General features: G+C 45.6%; 1 protein-coding gene across 1 annotated transcript in view; it reads right to left on the minus strand.

Moving 5' to 3' along the window:
* CHD1 (chromodomain helicase DNA binding protein 1) overlaps window positions 1–24,629 on the minus strand; it is a 560,349-nt gene that overhangs the window by 462,042 nt on the left and 73,678 nt on the right. The window contains 2 exon segments of the mRNA XM_030193417.1: window positions 17,687–17,848; window positions 22,841–22,902. Coding sequence (XP_030049277.1) covers window positions 17,687–17,848; window positions 22,841–22,902 — 224 coding nt within the window.

The raw sequence follows: 24,629 nt of genomic DNA on the forward strand, positions 1-24,629 counted from the left end.
ACCTTCGAAAAGGTTCGGGGAGCTGTGGCGAGGCCAAAAGGCAAGGCCCTGAACTGGAAATGTTTTCCCAACACCACAAACCTCAGAAACTTCTGGTGCGGGGGCCAAATCGGTATGTGCAAGTAAGCTTCTTTCAGGTCTAGAGACGTGAGAAACTCTCCTGGCTGAACCGCCGCAATGACGGAGCGCAGGGATTCCATGTGGAAATGCCGCACTCTCAGGGACTTGTTCACTTCTTTTAAGTCCAGAATAGGGCGAAAGGACCCACCTTTTCGTGGCACCACAAAGTAGATGGAGTATCGGCCGCAGCCTTGCTCGGCGGGAGGCACCGGGGTCACTGCCCCTAACTGAATCAGACCTTGTAAAGTCTCCTCCACTGCCGCCCGTTTGACGGCAGAACCGCATCGGGACTCCACAAACACGACTCTTACTGGGGCGTTAAATTCTATTCTGTATCCATCTCTGATCAGGTCCAGAACCCACTGATCTGAGGAAATCTTGGCCCACTCCTCGACAAAGAGGGAAAGCCGTCCTCCGATGACAGGCATCGAGGAGAGGGCCGGCGCACCATCATTGAGAGGGTCGCCCCTGAACTCCTGGTCTTGAGCCACCGGCTGCGGAACGCTTGTCCGAGCGAAAGGAGTTCCTCTGCTGACCACGGGCACGTGAAGTGAACCCAGCAGAACGCCCCGGGCGGTACCTTCTAGCTTCACGGAAGCGAGGTCTGTACGAGGAGTGGACCGCCTGGCCCTTAGAGGAAGGCCTCTGCCTATCTTCGGGCAAGCGCTGGGGTTTTGGATCACCCAGGCCTTTCACAATTTTCTCTAACTCCTCACCAAATAGGAGAAGTCCTTGAAAAGGCAACTTCACCAACCTTTGCTTAGAGGCCATGTCCGCTGCCCAGTGTCGTAGCCACAGACGACGGCGAGCCGCCACTGCTACTGCCATTTGTTTAGCCGAAGCTCTGACAAGGTCATAAAGGGCATCAGCCAGAAAGGACAAGGCCACCTCCATCCGCGGAGCCACATCCAAGAAGGGCTCCGCTCCATCTCCGGGCTGAGCCACTGCCTGTTGCAGCCAAGCTAGGCAGGCTCTCACAGCATAACAGCTGCATGCAGACGCCCGAACAGTGAGACCTGCAATTTCAAAGGACCGTTTCAACGCTGTTTCCAGCCTACGGTCTTGAACATCCTTCAGGGCAACACCTCCTTCAACAGGGAGGGTAGTTCTCTTTGTCACCGCAGTGACTAGGGCATCCACTGTAGGCATTTGAAAACGAGCCATATGTCCCTCACGCAGAGGGTATAACTGCCCCATAGCCCTGGAAACTCTCAAAGGTCCCTCGGGGTCAGCCCACTGAGCCGAAACAAGCTCTAGGATGGAGTCATGCAAAGGGAAGGCCCGAGCAGCTTTCTTGGTACTAGCCATCCTGGGATTACCCGAGGAGGCCATACCACTGTCAGGATCTTCAATCGAGAGGGCCTGCAGGCTATCTGAAATAAGCGCTGGCAGCTCATCAAGGTTCGAGAGGGCCTGCAGGCTATCTGAAATAAGCGCTGGCAGCTCATCAAGGTGGAAAATCCTCACCGCGGAGGGATCATCCAGATCCTGTGGTAAATCCGCACCTGACTCTGGTTCCTCAGACCAAGAACGTCTGTCAGAACGTCTCCGAATCCTCACACCCCGACCACGGGGGGGAAAAAGGTGCACCACAATCTGAAGGGGAATTAACCCTTCTGCGCTTATCTTTAGGCCAAGCATCCGGGAAAAAAGCCTCACTGGGCAGTCCCAGGCCAGAATCCATCGGGGGGGGGCAATCAGAGGAGCCTCAGGCGACCCTTGAGGAAGGGCTCTTTTCATCATGTATGCTTTATGCAGCAAAAGCACAAAATCCGGGGAGAAAATCTCACCCTGGGCACCCAAATCCTGTCCGGTGCTAGCCACTCCTGAAATAACCTCATCTCGAGGTGCCCCACCCGGCTCAGGTCTCTCCGTGTCCACGGAGGCCGCGCCATGCGGTGTAAGCAAAATGGCGCCCGCTGCCAGCTCAGAGCGGGAAGAAACATCGCTCGCCATGCTCGGGCCGGCTCCTACGCCAATACAGCACGATTTACAGAGCCCTGCTGCTGATTTGCGCTTGCCACAAGTGGAACAGCGCTTTACATTGTCCGCAGCCATCGCCGAAAAACGGCTGTAAAATCCAAAATGGCGGCTTCGCGCCAAAATCGCCCCGATTGCGGGCCCACCCCGGAGGAGTTGGAAAACACTCTTACCTCAAAGGATCTAGTGTACAACTACGATCCTGCTGAAAATCAGGTCAAAAACCTCTGTTCCAGCGTCTCTGCGTTTAAAAACGTGACACGACTTTTTTTTTTTTTTTTTTTTAAAGCTGTGAGGAAAGCAGAGGTATTGAAGACTCCGGAGGCTCAGATGAGTGGGAAAGGCAGGGAAAGGGCGAACCTATATGCCTGCATCCACTGTTGATGGGTAAGGACAGGGAAAGCAAGGCAATATGTCCACATCCACAGAGGTATGGGTAAGGCAGGGAAAGGGCTAACCTATGTGCCTTTAAAGTGAAGCTGCTATGGCCTCCAACACCCCGGTTAACAACTGGCAAGCCAGGAACCACCTCCCGGCAGATTTTTCTGGAGCTCGAACAAGCTGCAGCCACCCTGCTAAGGGAGATAGAGAATACTGAAGAGGCAATGGAGCTAGCTGGCCAAGAGGGCACTGTGAAAGTTTGAGTGCTCTCTATCTCCCCTGCTGGTTGATGGACATAACCCATACGTAATGGCTTCATCTGCTTGATGACAAGGAAACAAGCATTTAATTCTTGTGTAGAACAGGACTTATTACAAATTGAAAAAAAAAGAAGGCCTCGTTTTTATAATTTATCGAGAGAAGAGAAAAAAGCAACAAAGTACTTGACAAATAATACAAACATTATCATCAAACCGGCTGATAAAGGCGGCGGGATAGTTATTTTAAATCGCTCAGAATACGCCTCTGAAATAGAACGACAACTGAGCGATAGGCAATATTATGCACCCTTACTGTCTGATCCCACCGCAGAACTATATAAAGATATTACATCGGTTATTGAATTTGCATCTCAAGCGGGTTACCTCACACATAAAGAAGTTCATTTTCTACAGACACCCAATCCCACAATTCCAACCATCTACGTTTTACCCAAGATACACAAATCACTCACTCGCCCACCAGGCAGACCTATATCATCAGGTAATGGTTCGATTTTGGAACTTTCCATTTTTGTTGATTTTTTTCTAAGCGATACCGTGTCAGAAACAGAACCCCTCATCCCTTCTTATGTATGAGATTCTACACACATGATAAATCTATTACAGAATTTTGATGGAGATCTTGAAAATACCTTGATGGTCACTATGGACATAGACTCATTGTATACCAACATTCCACAGTTCGAAGCTCTGCAAATTACTGAGAATACACTTTTGGACCGACCACTCACATGTGCATTCCCAATAGACTTATCCTTACATTCACAACCATTGCACTTACTAATTATTTCTTTCAACACAATTTTTATCAACAGATTAGGGGCATGGCCATGGGTTCATCCATGGCCCCAGATATTGCCAACTTATACGTTGAGTAACAGAAAAAAAAAGGGGGACTTGTTTCGAGCTTTTGCAATACAACAATGATACAGAAACGAGTCTGTTCACACTACATACTCAGCAGGGAAGGAAATAAGGAAAAAAACGGGGGGAAAAGACCTCAGAAAAGGTGAGACACAGCTAAACTGCTGGAATTAGTTCAAAAAAAGAAACGTCACCATCACTTCTTTAATCATTGGTCTCAAAAACCCCCGATCCTCCCTGTGCGTAGAATTTGTTTGGGTTGTTTTTTTTTTTAATTTGCTCAAATGTGCTTCCACAACAAAGTTGTAAGGTCTCAAAAAAAGAGAAAAACCACTTAGCTGGCTGCAGCGTCTAGGACAGGCATCCACACCCACTTATACGTTGCAAATTTTGAAAAACCTTTTTTGCATGATCATCCGTACAAAACACAAGTTCTCTTTTACAAGAGATACACTGATGATATTTTCATCATTTGGAAAGGGAACCGGACTTCACTAGATGAATTTTTCACTTGGATCAATACAAGAGATGAAAATCTACATTTCAAAATAGAGTCTCATGAAAAAAAAATTGTTTTTTTGGACTTGCTAATTCAAAAAGATACATACCATTTTACCACCACTTTAGTTAGGAAACCGACTGATCGCAACACATTTCTTCATTTTTCAAGTTACCATCATCATAATCTAAAGAAAAATCTCCCTCTTTGTCAATTTTTGCGTCTGAAAAGGATTTGTACTAACTTTGAGGAATTTGACCATCAATCCAAAATCATGGCCCACAGATTTTGGAATAGGGGATACCCAAAGAAGCATATAACCAGTGGATATAATCAAGCACTAATGAAACAAAGAGGTAACTCCTGTCCACAAGACCAGAAAAATCCACACCTAATATTGTATGTACACTCAAATTCTCTTTTCTAACCAGACATATACAGTGGGGGAAATAAGTATTTGATCCCTTGCTGATTTTGTAAGTTTGCCCACTGACAAAGACATGAGCAGCCCATAATTGAAGGGTAGGTTATTGGTAACAGTGAGAGATAGCACATCACAAATTAAATCCGGAAAATCACATTGTGGAAAGTATATGAATTTATTTGCATTCTGCAGAGGGAAATAAGTATTTGATCCCCCACCAACCAGTAAGAGATCTGGCCCCTACAGACCAGGTAGATGCTCCAAATCAACTCGTTACCTGCATGACAGACAGCTGTCGGCAATGGTCACCTGTATGAAAGACACCTGTCCACAGACTCAGTGAATCAGTCAGACTCTAACCTCTACAAAATGGCCAAGAGCAAGGAGCTGTCTAAGGATGTCAGGGACAAGATCATACACCTGCACAAGGCTGGAATGGGCTACAAAACCATCAGTAAGACGCTGGGCGAGAAGGAGACAACTGTTGGTGCCATAGTAAGAAAATGGAAGAAGTACAAAATGACTGTCAATCGACAAAGATCTGGGGCTCCACGCAAAATCTCACCTCGTGGGGTATCCTTGATCATGAGGAAGGTTAGAAATCAGCCTACAACTACAAGGGGGGAACTTGTCAATGATCTCAAGGCAGCTGGGACCACTGTCACCACGAAAACCATTGGTAACACATTACGACATAACGGATTGCAATCCTGCAGTGCCCGCAAGGTCCCCCTGCTCCGGAAGGCACATGTGACGGCCCGTCTGAAGTTTGCCAGTGAACACCTGGATGATGCCGAGAGTGATTGGGAGAAGGTGCTGTGGTCAGATGAGACAAAAATTGAGCTCTTTGGCATGAACTCAACTCGTCGTGTTTGGAGGAAGAGAAATGCTGCCTATGACCCAAAGAACACCGTCCCCACTGTCAAGCATGGAGGTGGAAATGTTATGTTTTGGGGGTGTTTCTCTGCTAAGGGCACAGGACTACTTCACCGCATCAATGGGAGAATGGATGGGGCCATGTACCGTACAATTCTGAGTGACAACCTCCTTCCCTCCGCCAGGGCCTTAAAAATGGGTCGTGGCTGGGTCTTCCAGCACGACAATGACCCAAAACATACAGCCAAGGCAACAAAGGAGTGGCTCAGGAAGAAGCACATTAGGGTCATGGAGTGGCCTAGCCAGTCACCAGACCTTAATCCCATTGAAAGCTTATGGAGGGAGCTGAAGCTGCGAGTTGCCAAGCGACAGCCCAGAACTCTTAATGATTTAGAGATGATCTGCAAAGAGGAGTGGACCAAAATTCCTCCTGACATGTGTGCAAACCTCATCATCAACTACAGAAGACGTCTGACCGCTGTGCTTGCCAACAAGGGTTTTGCCACCAAGTATTAGGTCTTGTTTGCCAGAGGGATCAAATACTTATTTCCCTCTGCAGAATGCAAATAAATTCATATACTTTCCACAATGTGATTTTCCGGATTTAATTTGTGATGTGCTATCTCTCACTGTTACCAATAACCTACCCTTCAATTATGGGCTGCTCATGTCTTTGTCAGTGGGCAAACTTACAAAATCAGCAAGGGATCAAATACTTATTTCCCCCACTGTACAAGCTTCAATCAGAAGACATGGCATATTTTAGAGAACGATTGTTTCAAGGACAAACGCTTAGTTATATATAGCATATTCACGGAACAAAATTTTAAAAGAGATCCTGGTCCCTTCCTGTTTGCCAGAGATTCTTCCCGGAAATTCCATTGATGAATCGAAAGGACACACAACATGTGGGAAATGTTCTGTGTGTGAACATGCATTAGCAATCAATTTCAAAATCCTGCTACCGGTACAATTTACAAACTCATTCAAAATTCAGACTGTTCGCGTCCTCTGTTATTTACATTGTATTATGCCCATGTCCCGTGTCTACATTGGCAAGACAAAAAGACAGGTAAAAACACGTATTATAGAACACTGTAGTTTGAGAAGAAAGGTTGAAACTGCACCTTTTGTTTCACATTGGGAAACAGCCGGACACTCTATACCAGATTTAAAGTTTTTTGTATTCAAGACTTTAAACGATAACTGGCGTAGGAAGATCATTGACAATATGCTGATACTTGAGGAGCAGAAATTAATCTTTCAATTACACACTTTAGAACCACAAGGCTTGAATATTGATATTGAATATAAACATTTTTTGTAACCTACAGAGTTTTTTTTTCACTATATATTCAGAGATAATTTTTGGTTTAATGAAAATACTCACGTTTCCCAACTTTATTAATTAGGTTATTTTTCTTCCTTTTTTTTTTTTTTTTTATTTGCTCTTGGCTACAGTTTCATTTTTTGATTTTTTTTCTTTTTGAAGTATTCACATGTTTCCCATTTGTGCTTTCCTACTCTCTCTACCTTCTTACCTTATCCCTTCCCTCTTCTTCCTTTCCCCCCTCCCCCCTTTGTCTACCCTTTTTTTCTCCATCCTTCCACTCCTTTTTTCTTTTTCACCCTTTCCATTCCCATCCTCTTTCCCTTCTTCCCCTTTTTTCTTTTATTCTTTTTTCTCTTTTTTCCTTTGTATCCCTTTTTTCTTCTTCTCTCTCCTTCTTCCCTTTCTTTCCCTCCCCTTTCCTTCTCATTTTCTTCTCCCCCTTTTTTCCTTTTTCTACCTTTTCCCCTTTCCCCACCACTTTTTTTTTACCTCTATAGGTTTCCATACTTCCGTAGTAGATCGCCACTCTTTTTATTTTTATAATTTATATGTTTATGGCCTTTTTTAAGTATCATTAATGACAAATTCATATTGTTCTTAATTTTTAATTTCTCATAACTTTTTTCTTTGCATATTATGTATATCGTTCACTTTGTTCTGTTTTTTTTCTAAATAATACACATATTTCATCATCCACATTAGTCACAGATCAGCCTTGTTTAATGTCTTAACAAAGAGCATGTGCAGGACGCTTCCTGGTTTTGATGCGTTTTTTTTAGTATATAAGCATCCCACAGTTGCCAGCATTCCTCCTCTGACATTTGAAAAAGGTACTCCGTGCTGGATTGCAGGCTCAGTGCCTACTATTGGGTAAACCTCAAATTTTTTGGATTCAAACTACGTTAAATCAAGGAAATCTTTGATAGAGAAACCTTTGTTCATACAGTGCTGCGTAGTTTACAATATCTCGTACCCTTTTGTCTGACATAAGATGTAGATGTTTCATCTTCCTCTTTTTCTTTCTCCATTACTTATGACATGTTTACACATTTTTTTTTGTGTTCATGGGTTGTTTATTCATTCTATCCGTTTTTCCATCGACACCTCAGTCACCCCGTTTCCAAAGTAGTTGGTTTTTATACTTATGTATGCTTTGATATTTAAGGAAAGCCACAAATGCAGACTACATAAGTTTTTTTATATATTCATTTACATCATGTACACAATACATCAGACTGTTCCTCCCCCCCCCCCCCCCCCTTTTAACCACCTATTTATTTTATGAACAAATAATTTTTTGTCCAAACATATTTTTACTGTGGTTTAACATTTATGTCTATCACCATCATGTAACTAAGTATTTTGTTGGACATTTGTTTCTTTTTCTCTTGGCTTTTTTCTAATCTGCATATAATTACCATCATATACATAGTCTCGGAACAGCCCTTTTACATGTTTTGACAAAGAGCATGCGCTGGATGCTTCCTGGTTTTGGCGCGCTTTTAGTATACAAGTATCCAACAGCTGTTAGTGTTCTTCCTTTGACATTCGAAAAGGACACTCTGTGCAGGACTCCACACATCGCCTATTTTTAGGTAAGCGTCACGTATTCTTTTGATTCTGTTTTTACATGGAATTAAGGAGTTCTCCAATAGAGAAAGCTTTGTTAATACATTGATGTACATTTTGCAACATATTGGAGCTTATTGTTTATCCTGCTTAAGATGCAGCCGTTCCGTCGTAAATTTTCATTTGTACTTTTGACAATATGATTAGATTTCTTTGAGTATTTATGGCAGGCATTTTAAATGGTGTTTTCATTCTTCATCAGCACCTTAACAGTTTAAATGTGAAATTATTTTGTTTATATTTCCGTACACCTTGACCTTAACGTACAGTTACAACATGCATATAACAAATAAGACTTCCCCCCCCCCCTTCCCCTTTTTGTAACCACCTTGTATTTTAGATACAAAAGCGAAAGCTACATACCTGTAGAAGGTATTCTCCGAGGACAGCAGGCTGATTGTTCTTACATGTGGGTGACGTCCATGGCAGCCCCTCCGATCGGAGATCTTCACTAGCAACAACGTTTGCTAGCCCTCGCATGCGCATGCACGACCGTCTTCCCGCCAGAACGCGTGTTCGCCAGCCCAGTAAATAGCAAAGACAAGGAAAGACACAACTCCAAACGGGAGGCGGGCGGATTTGTGAGAACAATCAGCCTGCTCTCCTCGGAGAACACCTACTACAGGTATGTAGCTTTCGCTTTCTCCGAGGACAAGCAGGCTGCTTGTTCTCACATGTGGGGTATCCCTAGCCCCTAGGCTCACTCAAAACAATAAACATTCGTCAATCAGGCCTCTCAACGGCGAGGACATAACTGAGATTGACCTAAACTTATTCAACTAACTGAGAGTGCAGCCTGGAACAGAATAAAAATGGGCCTAGGGGGGTGGAGTTGGATTCTAAACCCCAAACAGATTCTGCAGCACTGACTGCCCGAACCGACTGTCGCGTCGGGTATCCTGCTGAAGGCAGTAATGAGATGTGAATGTGTGGACGGATGACCACGTCGTAGCCTTGCAAATCTCTTCAATGGTGGCTGACTTCAAGTGGGCCACTGATGCCATCATGGCTCTAACACTATGAGCCGTGACATGACCCTCAAGCGACAGCCCAGCTTGATCATAAGTGAAGGAAATGCAATCTGCTAGCCAATTGGAGATGGTGCGTTTCCCGACAGCCACTCCCCTTCTGTTGGGATCAAAAGAAAAAAACATTTGTCTGTGGGGCTTTGTCCGCTCCAGGTAGAAGGCCAATGCTCGCTTGCAGTCCAATGTGTTCAGCTGACGTTCAGCAGGGCGGGTATGAGGACGGGGAAAGAATGTTGGCAAGACAATTGACTGGTTCAGATGGAACTCAGACACCACCTTCGGCAAGAACCTAGGGTGAGTGCAGAGGACTACTTTGTTATGGTGAAATTTAGTATAAGGAGCATGAGCTACCAAGGCTTGAAGCTCACTGACTCTGCGAGCTGAAGTGACTGCCACCAAGAAAATGACCTTCCAAGTCAAGTACTTCAGATGGCAGGAATCCAGTGGCTCAAAAGGAGGTTTCAACAGCTGGGTGAGAACGACATTGAGATCCCATGACACTGTAGGAGGCTTGATAGGGGGCTTTCACAAAAACAAACCTCTCATGAAGCGAACAACTAAAGGCTGTCCCGAAATCGGCTTACCTTCCACACGGTAATGGTATGCACTAATCGCACTAAGCAGGGTCTGTGTAGGACAGGAGCTAGGATCTAGGGCCTTGCTGTCACACCAAACGGCAAACCTCCGCCAGAGAAAAAAGTAACTCTTCTTAGTGGAATCTTTCCTGGAAGCAAGACACGGGAGACACCCTCTGACAGACCCGGGGAGGCAAAATCTATGCCCTCAACAGCCAGGCCGTGACAGCCAGGGACCGGAGGTTGGGATGCAGAAGTGCCCCCTCGTTCTGAGTAATGAGGGTCGGAAAACACTCCATTTCCACGGTTCTTCGGAGGACAACTCCAGAAGAAGAGGGAACCAGATCTGACGCGGCCAAAAGGAAGCGATCAGAATCATCATGCCTCGATCTTGCTTGAGTTTCAACAAAGTCTTCCCCACCAGAGGTATGGGAGGATAAGCATACAGCAGGCCGTTCCCCCAGTCCAGGAGGAAGGCATCCGATGCCAGTCTGCCGTGGGCCTGAAGTCTGGAACAGAACTGAGGGACCTTGTGGTTGGCTCGAGATGCAAAGAGATCTACCAAGGGGGTGCCCCACACCTGGAAGATCCGGCGCACTACTCTGGAGTTGAGCGACCACTCGTGAGGTTGCATAATCCTGCTCAACCTGTCGGCCAGACTGTTGTTTACGCCTGTCAGATATGTGGCTTGGAGCACCATGCCGTGACGGCGAGCCCAGAGCCACATGCTGACGGCTTCCTGACACAGGGGGCGAGATCCGGTGCCCCCCTGCTTGTTGACATAGTACATGGCAACCTGATTGTCTGTCTGAATTTGGATAATTTGGTGGGACAGCCGATCTCTGAAAGCCTTCAGAGCGTTCCAGATCGCTCGTAACTCCAGGAGATTGATCTGCAGATCGCGTTCCTGGAGGGACCAGCTTCCCTGGGTGTGAAGCCCATCGACATGAGCTCCCCACCCCAGGAGAGACGCATCCGTAGTCAGCACTATTTGTGGCTGAGGAATTTGGAAAGGGCGTCCCAGAGTCAAATTGGACCAAATTGTCCACCAATACAGGGATCTGAGAAAACTCGTGGACAGGTGGATCACGTCCTCTAGATCCCCAGCAGCCTGAAACCACTGGGAAGCTAGGGTCCATTGAGCAGATCGCATGTGAAGACGAGCCATGGGAGTCACATGAACTGTGGAGGCCATGTGGCCAAGCAATCTCAACATCTGCCGAGCTGTGATCTGCTGGGACGCTCGTACCCGGGAGACAAGGGACAACAGATTGTTGGCCCTTGTCTCCAGAAGATAGGCACGAGCCGTCCGAGAATCCAGCAGAGCTCCTATGAATTCGAGTCTCTGTACCGAGAGAAGATGGGACTTTGGATAATTTATCACAAACCCCAGTAGCTCCAGGAGGCGAATAGTCATCTGCATGGACTGTAGAGCTCCTGCCTCGGATGTGTTCTTCACCAGCCAATCATCGAGATAAGGGAACACGTGCACCCCCATCCTGCGAAGCGCTGCTGCTACTACAGCCAGGCACTTCATGAACACCCTGGGCGCAGAGGCGAGCCCAAAGGGTAGCACACAGTACTGAAAGTGACGTATGCCCAGCTGAAATCGCAGATACTGCCTGTGAGCTGGCAATATCGGGATGTGTGTGTAGGCGTCCTTCAAGTCCAGAGACCCTAGCCAATCGTTTTCCTGAATCATGGGAAGAAGGGTGCCCAGGGAAAGCATCCTGAACTTTTTCTTGACCAGATATTTGTTTAGGGCCCTTAGGTCTAGGATGGGACGCATCCCCCCTGTTTTCTTTTCCACAAGGAAGTACCTGGAATAGAATCCCAGCCCTTCTTGCCCGGATGGCACGGGCTCGACCGCATTGGCGCTGAGAAGGGCGGAGAGTTCCTCTGCAAGTACTTGCTTGTGCTGGAAGCTGTAAGACTGAGCGCCCGGTGGGCAATTTGGAGGCTTCGAGGCCAAATTGAGGGTGTATCCTTGCCGGACTATTTGAAGAACCCAACAGTCGGAGGTTATAAGAGGCCACCTTTGGTGAAAAACTTTCAACCTCCCCCCGACCGGTAGATCGTCCGGCACGGATACGTTGATGTCGGCTATGCTCTGCTGGAGCCAGTCAAACGCTCGTCCCCTGCTTTTGCTGGGGAGCCGTAGGGCCTTGCTGAGGCGCAGGCTGCTGACGAGAGCGAGCGCGCTGGGGCTTAGCCTGGGTCGCAGGCTGGCGAGAGGGAGGATTGTACCTACGCTTACCAGAAGAGTAGGGAACAGCCCTCCTTCCCCCATAAAAACGTCTACCTGAGGAGGTAGATGCTGAAGGCTGCCGGCGGGAGAATTTGTCAAAAGCTTTATCCCGCTGGTGGAGGTGTTCTACCACCTGTTCGACTTTCTCTCCAAAAATGTTGTCCGCTCGGCAAGGGTAGTCCGCAATCCGCTGCTGGATCCTATTCTCCAGGTCGGAGGCACGCAGCCATGAGAGTCTGCGCATCACCACACCTTGAGCAGCGGCCCTGGACGCAACATCAAAGGTATCATATACCCCCTCTGGCCAGGAATTTTCTGCACGCCTTCAGCTGCCTGACCACCTCCTGAAACAGCTTGGCTTGCTCAGGAGGGAGCTTGTCCACCAAACCCGCCAACTGTCGCACATTGTTCCACATATGGATGCTCGTGTAGAGCTGGTAGGACTGAATCTTGGCCACGAGCATAGAGGAATGATAGGCCTTCCTCCCAAAGGAGTCTAAGGTTCTGGAGTCTTTGCCCGGGGATGCCGAAGCATGCTCTCTAGAACTCTTAGCCTTCTTTAGGGCCAGATCCACCACACCAGAGTCGTGAGGCAACTAAGTGCGAATCAGCTCTGGGTCCCCATGGATCCGGTACTGGGATTCGATCTTCTTGGGAATGTGGGGATTAGTTAGTGGCTTGGTCCAGTTCACCAGCAATGTCTTTTTTAGGACATGACACATGGGTACTGTGGACGCTTCCTTAGGTGGAGAAGGATAGTCCAAGAGCTCAAACATTTCAGCCCTGGGCTCATCCTCCACAACCACCAGGAAGGGGATAGCCGTAGACATCTCCCGGACAAAGGCCGCGAAAGACAGACTCTCGGGAGGAGAAAGCTGCCTTTCCGGGGAGGGAGTGGGGTCAGAAGGAAGGCCATCAGACTCCTCGTCAGAGAAATATCTGATGTCCTCCTCCTCCTCCCACGAGGCCTCACCATCGGTATCAGACACAAGTTCACGAACCTGCGTCTGAAGCCGTGCCCGACTCGACTCCGTGGAAACACGGCCACGGTAGGAGCGTCGAGAGATGGACTCCCTCGCCAGCATCGGCAAAGCTCCCTCCGCCGACATCGTCGAGGAGTCTGCCTGGGAGGCGGCCGTAGCCGATACCGGAGACCTCACCTCGGGCATGGGGCCAGCCGGCGCCTCACTCGACGGTACCGGAGGCGCAAGCACCCCCGGTACCGGAGGGGAAGGGCGCAACAGCTCTCCCAGAATCTCTGGAAGAACGGCCCAGAGACTCTCGTGCAGAGCGGCTGTGGAGAAAGACTGAGAAGCCGATGCAGGCGTCGATGTCAGAGTCTGTTCCGGGCGTGGAGGCGGTTCCGGGCTGAACAAGGGGGAGCGCATCGACACCTCCTGAACAGAGGGTAAGCGGTCCTCCCGGTGCCGATGCCTACTGGGTGCCGACTGCCTCGGCGACCCAGAGCTCTCGGTACCAAGACGGAAAGGAGACCGGTGACGATGCTTCTTTGACTTCTTCAAGCGAAGCATGTCACCGGAGCTTTCCGGTACCGAGGAGGAGGACGTAGAATCCAACCGTCGCTTCCTCGGGGCCGAGGCCGAAGAAGGTCGATCTCGGGGGGGGGGGGGGGGGGGGGGGGGGCTGTACCGCAGGAGCCCTCAGGGCAGGGGGAGACCCTCCCGAAGGCTCACCGCCACCAGCAGGGGAATGGACAGCCCTCACCTGCACTCCAGACGAAGCACCACCGTCCGACGACATCAGCAATAGCGGAGGTCCCGGTACCACCGACGTCGAAGCAGCCTTCGATGTCTCGGTACCGACGATGCAGGAGGTAGAGGCCTCGATGCAGTCGATGCCGAGGTCGAAGACTTCGATGCTGTCGACGTCGATGCACTCGATGACCGTGCTGTTGTCGTCGAAGAGCCCGAGAACGCGTTCCACTGGGCCAATCTCGCTACCTGAGTCCTCTTTTTCAAAAGAGCACAAAGACTGCAGGCCTGCGGGCGGTGCCCAGCCCCCAGACACTGAAGACACGAAGCGTGCCTATCAGTGAGCGAGATTACCCGGGCGCACTGGGTGCACTTCTTGAAGCCGCTGGAAGACTTCGATGACATGGGTGGAAAAATCACGCCGGCGAAATCAAAATTTGCGATGACGACGAAAGGCACCAAAAAGAAGGGAGAAAAAACCCGTACCGAGGCCAAAAAGGCCGGTCCCGAAAGCGAAAGGACTTACGCGGGGAAAAAGCTGGAAACATGCGAAAAGGGTAAAGACCGGATCGGTCTCTTTTTTTTTTTTTTTTTTTTAGCGAAAATCGCGAAGACTCGCGAGGTCAACTTGAGGGGCACGAAACGGCGGCAAAACACGACCGTCCCCAGCGCGGACAAAAGAAGACTGACAACACGAGCCAGTTCGGGCGGGAAGACGGCCGCGCATGCGCGGTTCGCATCGGCGCGCGAGGACTACCAAAGGCCTTTGCTAGTGAAGTTTCCGATTGGAGGGGGCTGCCGTGGACGTCACCCATCAGTGAGAATAAGCAGCCTGCTTGTCCTCAGAGAATTAAGGTCTGCATGGCTTCATGAACGTGGAAGTTTCTAGGCGGGCGCTTCGTTCCCAGCATAATGGCGGAGCCAGTAGAGGCTGAGAGAGAGCCTTCCTCCGGAGAGGCAATCTTCAAAATGCTCATGGCCTGCACAAGCAGGTTGGGCAAGTCCTCTGAGCGAAAAAGCCACGCTGCAGAGGGGTCGTCCGCTCCATCTGAGCAAGGATCAGTCTCTTCCATAGAGTCCGCTAAGGATCTCTGGGAGAACTCAGACACGCTGCCGTCATCCACATCAGAGGAGACTGAGTCCCCCGAGGGTGGAAGATCCACCCGAGGGCGCTTAAGCATAGAGGCCTCATCACCCCAATCAGAGGGGTGAGCAGGGGCAGTGTTCTGCATAAGAAAGGCCTGATGCAGCAGCAAAATGAACTCAGGGGAGAAACCCCCCAGTCTGTGCATTTCTGCAGCCTGTGCCGTGGCCCTAGAGGCGCCCTCCATCTGCGCTCCCAGGAGCGGGGGAGAGGCGTGTTGCGTGTCTAAAATTGCGTCCGGCGCGAAACTCCAAGAAGGAGCCGCGCGGGAAGAAGGGCGTTTTAATTTCGCCTTCTTACTGTCGCCCAATTCAAGGGCGACCAAACTGTTAACGTCTCCCATCTCGAGGGCGGCCCAAGAAGAAGCCGAGCGAGCCGCGTGGCCGTTCACGACCGGGAGAGCGGCCAGCGGGGAATGGGCGCCTAAGGCGGGAAAGGCCGCCGCGCCGGAGGAAAAACCGGTGAACTCTCCCGGCTCCGAAAGGGCGCCCAAAAAAGGGCGACTATCTTCGATCCCCTCGCTTCCCCGCTAGGCGCGCGAACGCGTTCCGGGGAGCGTCTTTTCACGCCCTTGCCATCCGAGGCCATAGCCACGTGGAGACCGTTCGGGGAACCCCCTGCCCACTAGTAAAAGGTAAAAATTACCTGCTTCTTGCTCCGAGCAGCGACGACTTGTTCCAGTGAGCAGCTGCAAATAGATGTCCTTTTGAACTTTTAAATTTTTTTTTTTTTTTTAACGGAGTCAGCGGGAGGGGGGAGAAAAGGAGGGACCTGGCACCACCAGGTTTGCACTTGCTCACGAAGAGCCCTCAACCCCAGGTACTCAACAAAACCTAAACAATTAGGCTTCGAGACCTAGCCAGAGCTGCTGCTGTGGGACCACACACCTGCTGAGATAGAGAACATGCTGGGGAATTTCCGGCAGCACATGACCACATATAGGGAGGCAAAAGATTGCTCTCTATCTCCACCTGCTGGTAGATGGACACAACCCACCAGTCTATGGATTGATCGACTTGATGATAGGGAAATGGTCTGTGCCAGAACCAGTGGGAGGCGGGGCTGGTGGTTGGGAGGCAGGGATAGTGCTGGGCAGACTTATACGGTCTGTGCCCTGAAAAAAACAGGTACAAATCAAGGTAAGGTATACACAAAAAGTAGCACATATGAGTTTATCTTGTTGGGCAGACTGGATGGACCGTGCAGGTCTTTTTCTGCCGTCATCTACTATGTTACTATTAAGCTTATTTTCAAAGCACTTAGCCTTCCAAAGTTCCATAGGTTTCAATGGAACTTTGGAAGGCTAAGTGCTTTGAAAATATGCATCTATGTGCCTGAAAGAGCGACGCTGATTGTTTCATTTGTTTTTCAGCAAGTTTTGAACTCAGTAATGAAACTTTATTTCAAATCCACGAATCATATATTTGGAGGACAAAAAATCTGGATTTATCCAGATGTGAATACAGTCACACAACAAAAGAGAAAATTGTTTCTTTCAATGAGGCCAAAAATAATAGAACTAGGAGGATCTTTCCTTCTTGCATATCCATGTAAATGTGTTGTAAGGTTAAATCAGACAAAATATGTGTTTTTCATACCTGATCAGCTTAAATCTTTCCTGGACTCAAAACAACAATAGAGATTTGGGAATAAATACGAGAACTACGGCGACATATTTTCTTTATATGTTTGTAATAGATATAATGTAATCTTCACTAATTCCTACCCCCCTCTCCACTAATAGGGGTCTAAGGAAGCCATATATGTTATGTTATGAGAAAAGGAATTCCTGTAATAGCATTATACTTATTATAGGCTGTATTTCACTTAACAGTTTATGTCTAAGTTGTAAAAATTAATAAAAATTATTAATAATAAACTGCATATCTTTGCTGCTGCATCATGACTATAAATAAATGCACACTGTTACAACACACTTCTTTTTTTAAATAAAATTCCTTCCAAAAATGATAAACAAAACAAAGCATAAATTCAATTCAATTCAAATTAGTTCATCTATACTGCTAATATCCCCAATTTATTTCCATTTTATAGTCCTTGTTCACCTCTCTAATCACAAGAATGTTAGCACATTGTGTATATACTTCTTTTTTTTCTTTTTTTTTTTTAATTCTTTATCATTTTCATTAATTTACAAGAATATATCTTGAACAAGTAAAGCAGTTTAACAGGTTACAGGCAATTTTCTCTAAAGAAAAAAATTAAATAAGGAAAATATAGATTATCAACTTGTATTAGACCCCAAATTGAAGGGGCTGAACCTTAGTACTACTCAGGAGATTAGTTTCAAATATCTTTCAAAAATAAGAGGTAAAGGCTTAACAGTATATACCGCGCATTTTACTTTTTCATTAGTCTCTTTTTCCAAGGCTAGTCAGACCTACTAAACTCCAACATAAATTATAAAACCTTTTTCTGTGTAATAAACTGTTTTAAGTGCTCAGAAACAAAAAATACATATTTAACCCCTAAATATTTCACATTGCATTTACATGGATAATTGAGATTAAAAGAGGCTCCCAAGGCTAATGTTGGTGTATATACTTCTTTAGGCCAGCAAACTGTCCTTACCTGTTTTGGGATTTCTTGCTTTTAAAATTGTGATTTGGTTCATAGTCTGATTCACTTTTCTCACAAAGGCTTCTTTCTCCATCATCCTCAGAGTCGGAATCTGAACTTGAATTTGAGCCTGATCTGGATTCAGAGCCAGATCCAGACATCTGCCAGTCTTCACTACAAGGGATTAAAATACCAGACAGTTGCATTATTGAAAAGACTTGAAAAAATAAAGCTTCTCCCATAGATGTGTATGTATTTCTAGTATATAAAGATAAACAATTACATGAAATAAAACTATGCTCCAGATATACTAAAATGTGATATAGCACAAATACCATTAGGAATGTTTACATTTAAGGAATTTGATATGTTTGAAACGTTAACTCTTGCAAAAGAACATAACTAACATAAATGAATGTTTTTACTCAAGAATTTTCTTACTTCAAGATATAATCTGGATCTTCATCAACCTAAACCAGTACTGGCCAAGTTTACATTTTTTTTTTTTTTTTGGGGGGGGGGGGAGGGGGGAGAGAAACAAAAAGACTAGCAATTTAGCCAAATGCTTCCCAAGCATAAATCATTTGGCAAAAATCTCAAATAATGAGTACTTGCTAAAGGAACTTCATAAAAGTGTAACCGAAGCCCTCAGATGTATTCACCATCCAAATTAAGTCCATTCAAAGAAAGGGGGGGACCCAAGTAGCAGCCGCAAAATTACCTCAGTTATATGATTGAGCAACACATGGATCTCTTATATGGAGATGTAAAGTTGGGCCTCATTGTTAGAAGATAAGTGATGATCCTAACATGCAACCTGGCCTAACATGCAACCCACCCACAAAAAAGGACATACACTAGACATCGTAATTCATAAATTTTCATCAGAAGCGAACTTCATATTCAGGGATACAAAATGGATAATCACACCATGGTCAGATCACTACAAGGCAACCACCTCCCTCCTCTGGAAAACAAAAGAGAAACAACAAAAACAAGAAAAGAAAACCTATACTACGAGAGGCAAAATAGACCCTCTAACATTCTGGCAAAATATATATACCGAGGAATGGACCACAACTACAGAATCACCCCAATTTCTACAAGAATGGGACAACAGATGCAGAACAGTGCTAGACAAAATAGCACCGCACCAAACGAGAACCTCACACAGGAACAACTCAATCCCATGGTTTAACGAAGAACTGAAAGAACTAAAAACACAGGTCAGAAGACTAGAAAGGGCATGGAGCAAAAAAAAAGATGATCACACACTCAAAGAGTGGAAACAGGCACAAAGAAAATACAAATACAAAATCAGACATACCAAAAGAACGCACTACAAAACTATAATAGGACCAAACTACAAGGACACGCACAAACTCTTTTCTCTTGTAAACAACCTCCTAAACACCACACGGGTCACCTCAAATAGCACAGACACCCCATCGGCCATCAACTTAGCGAACTATTTCAATGAAAAAAATCACAAAGCTCCGACGTATGATACCAAGCAATACCATTGAGTATACAAGCACCCTGGAATGCCGAGACCCAAATCCTGGGGAATACCCAGCCAATCGATCATGGACTAATTTTGACTTGATTTCAATAAATGAACTCACACACTGGCTCAGTAAATATGCCAAATCTCAATGCAAACTTGACATCTGCCCTACCAGCCTAATGAGATCCGCACCTAAACAATTCAAACAAGACCTCACGAACCAAGTAAACTATAGACTCATAAATGGACTCTTCCCCACAGAAAATGGAAATATCCTACTCACTCCACTGCCTAAAGATGCCAAGAAAAGCACAATGGACTTAACCAACTACCGACCAGTCGCTTCTATCCCACTGACAACAAAATTGATGGAAGGCATAGTGATGAAACAAATCACGGAATACCTGACCAAACACTCAATTCTACATGAGTCTCAATCAGGATTCCGATCAAATCATAGTACTGAAACTGTACTAGTGTCGGCAATAAACACATTCAAAAAAACGATCGCAACCGGCAAGAACATACTCATACTACAATTCGACATGTCTAGTGCCTTCGACATGGTGGATCATGAAATACTATTACACCTACTAGAGTACTTCGGAATCGGAGGCCCAGTTCTCAAATGGTTTGAAGGATTCCTCATCACCAGATCCTACCAAGTAATAACGAGCACAGACAGATCACCACCCTGGAGACCAGAATGTGGAGTTCCTCAAGGATCCCCCCTCTCACCAACTATCTTCAACCTAATGATGATACCATTAGCCAAACTCCTAGCCAATCAAAACCTCAACCCTTACATATATGCCGATGACGTTATGATCCATATCCCGTTCAAAAGTGACAAACGAAATAATCAACGAGATCAACCAGAGTTTCCAGACCATGCACTCCTGGGCGGATTCATTCAAGTTAAAACTCAACGCAGAAAAAACTCAGTGTCTAGTTCTCACCTCCCAATACAATACAAACAACTACCCCACAATAACCACACCCTACTGCACACTTCCTATCTCAAAAAATCTGAAAATCCTAGGAGTCACTATTGATCGAAACCTCACTCTCGACACCCACGCGAAGAATACGACGAAAAAAGTGTTCCAATCCATGTGGAAACTCAAAAGAATAAAACCTTTTTTCCCAAGGAACATCTTCCGAACCCTAGTACAGTCATTGGTAATAAGCCACTTGGACTACTGTTAACGCTCTGTACGCAGGCTGCAAAGAACAGACCATCAAAAAACTCCAAACAGCCCAGAACACCGCAGCCAGACTCATCTTTGGAACACCCAAATACGAAAGTGCGAAGCCCCTCAGAGAGAAACTGCACTGGCTCCCGCTCAAAGAACAAATTGAGTTCAAGATCTGCACGACTGTACACAAAATCATTCACGCAGAGGCCCCACTCTATATGTTAAACCTAGTGGACTTACCGCCCAGGAATGCCAAAAGATCGGCCCGCAAATTCCTCAACCTGAGTTTCCCCAGCTGTAAAGGAATGAAATACAAACAGGCTTATGCTACTACCTTTGCGTACAAAAGTACGAAGTTTTGGAACGCATTACCCATGTCCTTAAAAACCATGGCCAATCTAACCAGATTGTTCCAGTCCTGCTACTGTACCGAACTGCTAGCCAATTGACCTGCCTGCCTGCTACCCAATCACCTGTTCCTGCATGCATGCTAGCCAATCACCTGCCCATCAACAACCTGCCACTTTGCCAGCCCTTCACCCTCCCGACTGACTGACTGCCCACCTTGGAACCTGCCTGCCCCAGTCCATCTCCCTACCAGCTCATCACTCTCCTGTCCATCTATAACATCTTCCTCTATAACATTAGCAAAATTCGCCCTTCCCTCTCTGAGCACACCACCCGAACTCTCATCCACTCTCTCATTACCTCTCGCCTTGACTACTGCAACCTACTCCTCACTGGCCTCCCACTTAGCCATCTATCCCCCCTTCAGTCCATTCAGAACTCGGCTGCACGTCTTATCTTCCGTCTGGACCGATATACTCATATCACCCCTCTCCTCAAGTCACTTCACTGGCTTCCGATCAGGTACCGCATACAGTTCAAGCTTCTCCTACTAACCTACAAATGCACTCGATCTGCAGCCCCTCCTTACCTCTCTACCCTCATCTCCCCTTACATTCCTACCCGTAACCTCCGCTCTCAAGACAAATCCCTCCTTTCAGTACCCTCCTCCACCACCGCCAACTCCAGGCTCCGCCCTTTCTGCCTCGCCTCACCTCATGCATGGAACAAACTCCCTGAGCCCATATGCCAAGCCCCCTCCCTGCCCATCTTCAAATCACTGCTCAAAGCCCACCTCTTCAATGTTGCCTTCAGCACCTAACCACCACACCTATACTCAGAAATCTAGACTACACCAACTTGACATTTTGTCCTTTAGATTGTAAGCTCATCTGAGCAGGGACCGTCCTTCTTTGTTAAATTGTACAGCGCTGCGTAACCCTAGTAGCGCTCTAGAAATGTTTAGTAGTAGTACTTTCGCAAAGCTTTGAAAACACATCTCCAACAGAGCCTACAAAAAAGTCACCCTCAATGAAACAAACCATTCCTTAAACCACCCAAGTACATCAAAACACCTCTCACACGACCTTACCTAACACCTTCTACCTAAATTCCACTCTCACCCCAGCTTATGATCGACTGTTTTCTTAAATCATGTAATGACGTTCTCATTTCCATACCCTGTAATCCACATTGAGCCTGCAAAAAGGTGGGAAAATGTGGGGTACAAATACAATAAATAAATAAATCTACTACTACTACTATTTAGCATTTCTATAGCGCTACAAGGCGTACGCAGCGCTGCACAAACATAGAAGAAAGACAGTCCCTGCTCAAAGAGCTTACAATCTAATAGACAAAAAATAAATAAAGTAAGCAAATCAAATCAATTAATGTGAACGGGAAGGAAGAGAGGAGGGTAGGTGGAGGCGAGTGGTTACAAGTGGTTACGAGTCAAAAGCAATGTTCCTATTACGAATCCTATTACGAACTTTGCTATGAGCTTTATACGTGCAACTTATTAAGAAAAAGATTAATAGTATTTAAAGGAGTTTCACATATATTCAATAGCACTATATGGTTTATAAAACACTTTAGCACTAAGTATCACAATTTATAATTTTGCGTAGGTGCACGAGGAACCCCTATGAAAAAGTGACCTCATCCATACAGGTCTGTCTTTGTATGGACTTGACTTGGATGATAAATATATAAAGGAAGCCCTATGATATATTCATGAAGTTTCTTTAAAAAGTGCTCATTTAAGATTTTAGGCAACCATTTAGGCTAAGGAAGCATTTGGCTAAATCACTGGTCTTTTTTATATTTCTAGTTTGGGTATAGGTCCAGTCAGAGGGTAGCATTTTTGGTTTAGGTGTATTACCTAATTTTTTTTTTTTTTTACTTTTTTTTGCTTGTTTCTTCATTTGTATTAACTCCTTGTTATATAATAGTGGAGTTTGTTTTGTTTTATGAAATATAAAAGTGGAATTTCTTTAAGATAAATATCTAGTAAAGCAGGATAGATAAAGTGGCACAAAGTTTTAATACTTCTGCATGAAATCAAACATCTTTCAGGTTAATGTATCAGAACATTTAGTAAAACTCTCATACTCATGTTTTTTCTTTTTGCTCTCACTAGATGAGCCGTCCTCAGAATCAGTACCAGACGAATCCTACAGAGAATAAAAAAAAAAAATTAATGCAATAACAATGTAAATGTGTTTCTCTAAAGTAAAAATCTCTTTTCCTACAAATAAACACACCCCGTAGGAAAGTATAATGAATAATTGATGGTCTTTTCTTTTTAAGGAGGGGAGCGTTGCCAACTGTAGTGAGCAGTGAGCAATTCTCCCTCATTTCCTTAAAAAAAAAAAAAAAAATTTAAGAGTCTACAGCAAAGTTTTTGAAATTCTGTGCCAAAAATGAATAAGCTTAATAAGCAAACATTTTCCTTTAAAATATTTCCTAAGCTTTGTATCTAATTATGTTATTTTCTTTTTTAATTTTTCTCTTACATCTCCAAATATCTTCTACCTTTCACTTTCCTCATATACCACACCATCTCTCATTACTGCCTGCTCTCCCCAGCCCAAACACATCCAATATCCTAATCTTTCTCAAAGTTATCCTCAAAACTTTTTCTATAAAAAATTGGGAGATGATAAAATGATAATGGAACCAGGAAAGATACCTGCTAAAGCTCCACTTTTTGCTTATTTTCTTAGTTTTATTAACCATTTATTTTTGTACATTTTGCTTATTTTTACCTTTTTTTATTTCACACCTTCCAAGAGAATGAAAGTTCCAGTCTAAAATTATACAAAATTATACAAAACCTAATTATTTTGAATGTATTTACTGTAAGAAAACAGACAAAAAAACCCAAAAAAGTATTCTGGCATATGTACAATAATGAGTAAAAAACAAAAGGGTCCTCTTACTATGATGCAGTAAGCACTAACACTGCTTTCCTGCATGCCAAAATGTGTTCAGATGTCCTGCGGTAGTTCTGGCATCTTCCACGCTTCCCTGGCATGTTTGAAAGGCAGAGAGAAGGTGTGCCCGGTGCTAATCAGCTAGCGTAGCTACATTGCTGTACAACAACTGATTAGGGCATGGTTAGCACATAAGCACTTTCCTCCTACTAAATAGCTGTCGGTAAGGGCTCATGCACTAATGGCCATGCACTAATAGCACCTGGTCATTAACAGGAAAAATGGAAATGCGGCCATTTTGCAGCTGCACCAAAAGTGGCCTCAGGGAAATCCATGTGCTAGTCACAGTGCAAGCCACCTTTTAACACAGCTTAGTAAAAGGGCCCCAAAACATTTTACTTTATGCCTTTTTTTCCTAATCACAGCACCTTTCCCCTGAAACTGATGGTGGCAGCCGTAACAGCCATCTCTCTTTCTCTCTCTCTAGGCCCAAACCAGTGACAGCTCTTTCTGGCTCAAGGCTTTTTTTTGCACGATACGCTTACGCACCCAGCTGACTCCCACCTTTGCTGGAGTGCTCTGGAGGTAGAGCCATGGCACATTTGAAAATTATCCTGGTAATTGGACAAATCAGGGCAGAAAAATAGTACTCCTAACTTGTCCAGATAGTTATCCAAGTACTAGCACTGAATATCGGATACAGCCTGGTGATGAATATCTGTTGGTAGTGTAAAGCAATGCTGACCATGAATTTTAGTTAGGAGGGGTAAATTTGTATCTGAGGCAATAGAAAGTTAGGTGACTTGCCCACAGAGTGGCAGTGAGTTTCAAAAGCTAGCTTTCCTGGTTCTCAGCTTGCTGATCTAACCATTAAGCTACTCCATTTCTTTGCCAACTCGAAATTATGGACTCAAAACAGTTATTTGGGGCAGATTTACCATGTGGGCAACTAAGAAGGAGAAGGA

This window comes from Microcaecilia unicolor, chromosome 2, assembly GCF_901765095.1.
Source record: "Microcaecilia unicolor chromosome 2, aMicUni1.1, whole genome shotgun sequence".
NCBI lineage: Eukaryota > Metazoa > Chordata > Amphibia > Gymnophiona > Siphonopidae > Microcaecilia > Microcaecilia unicolor.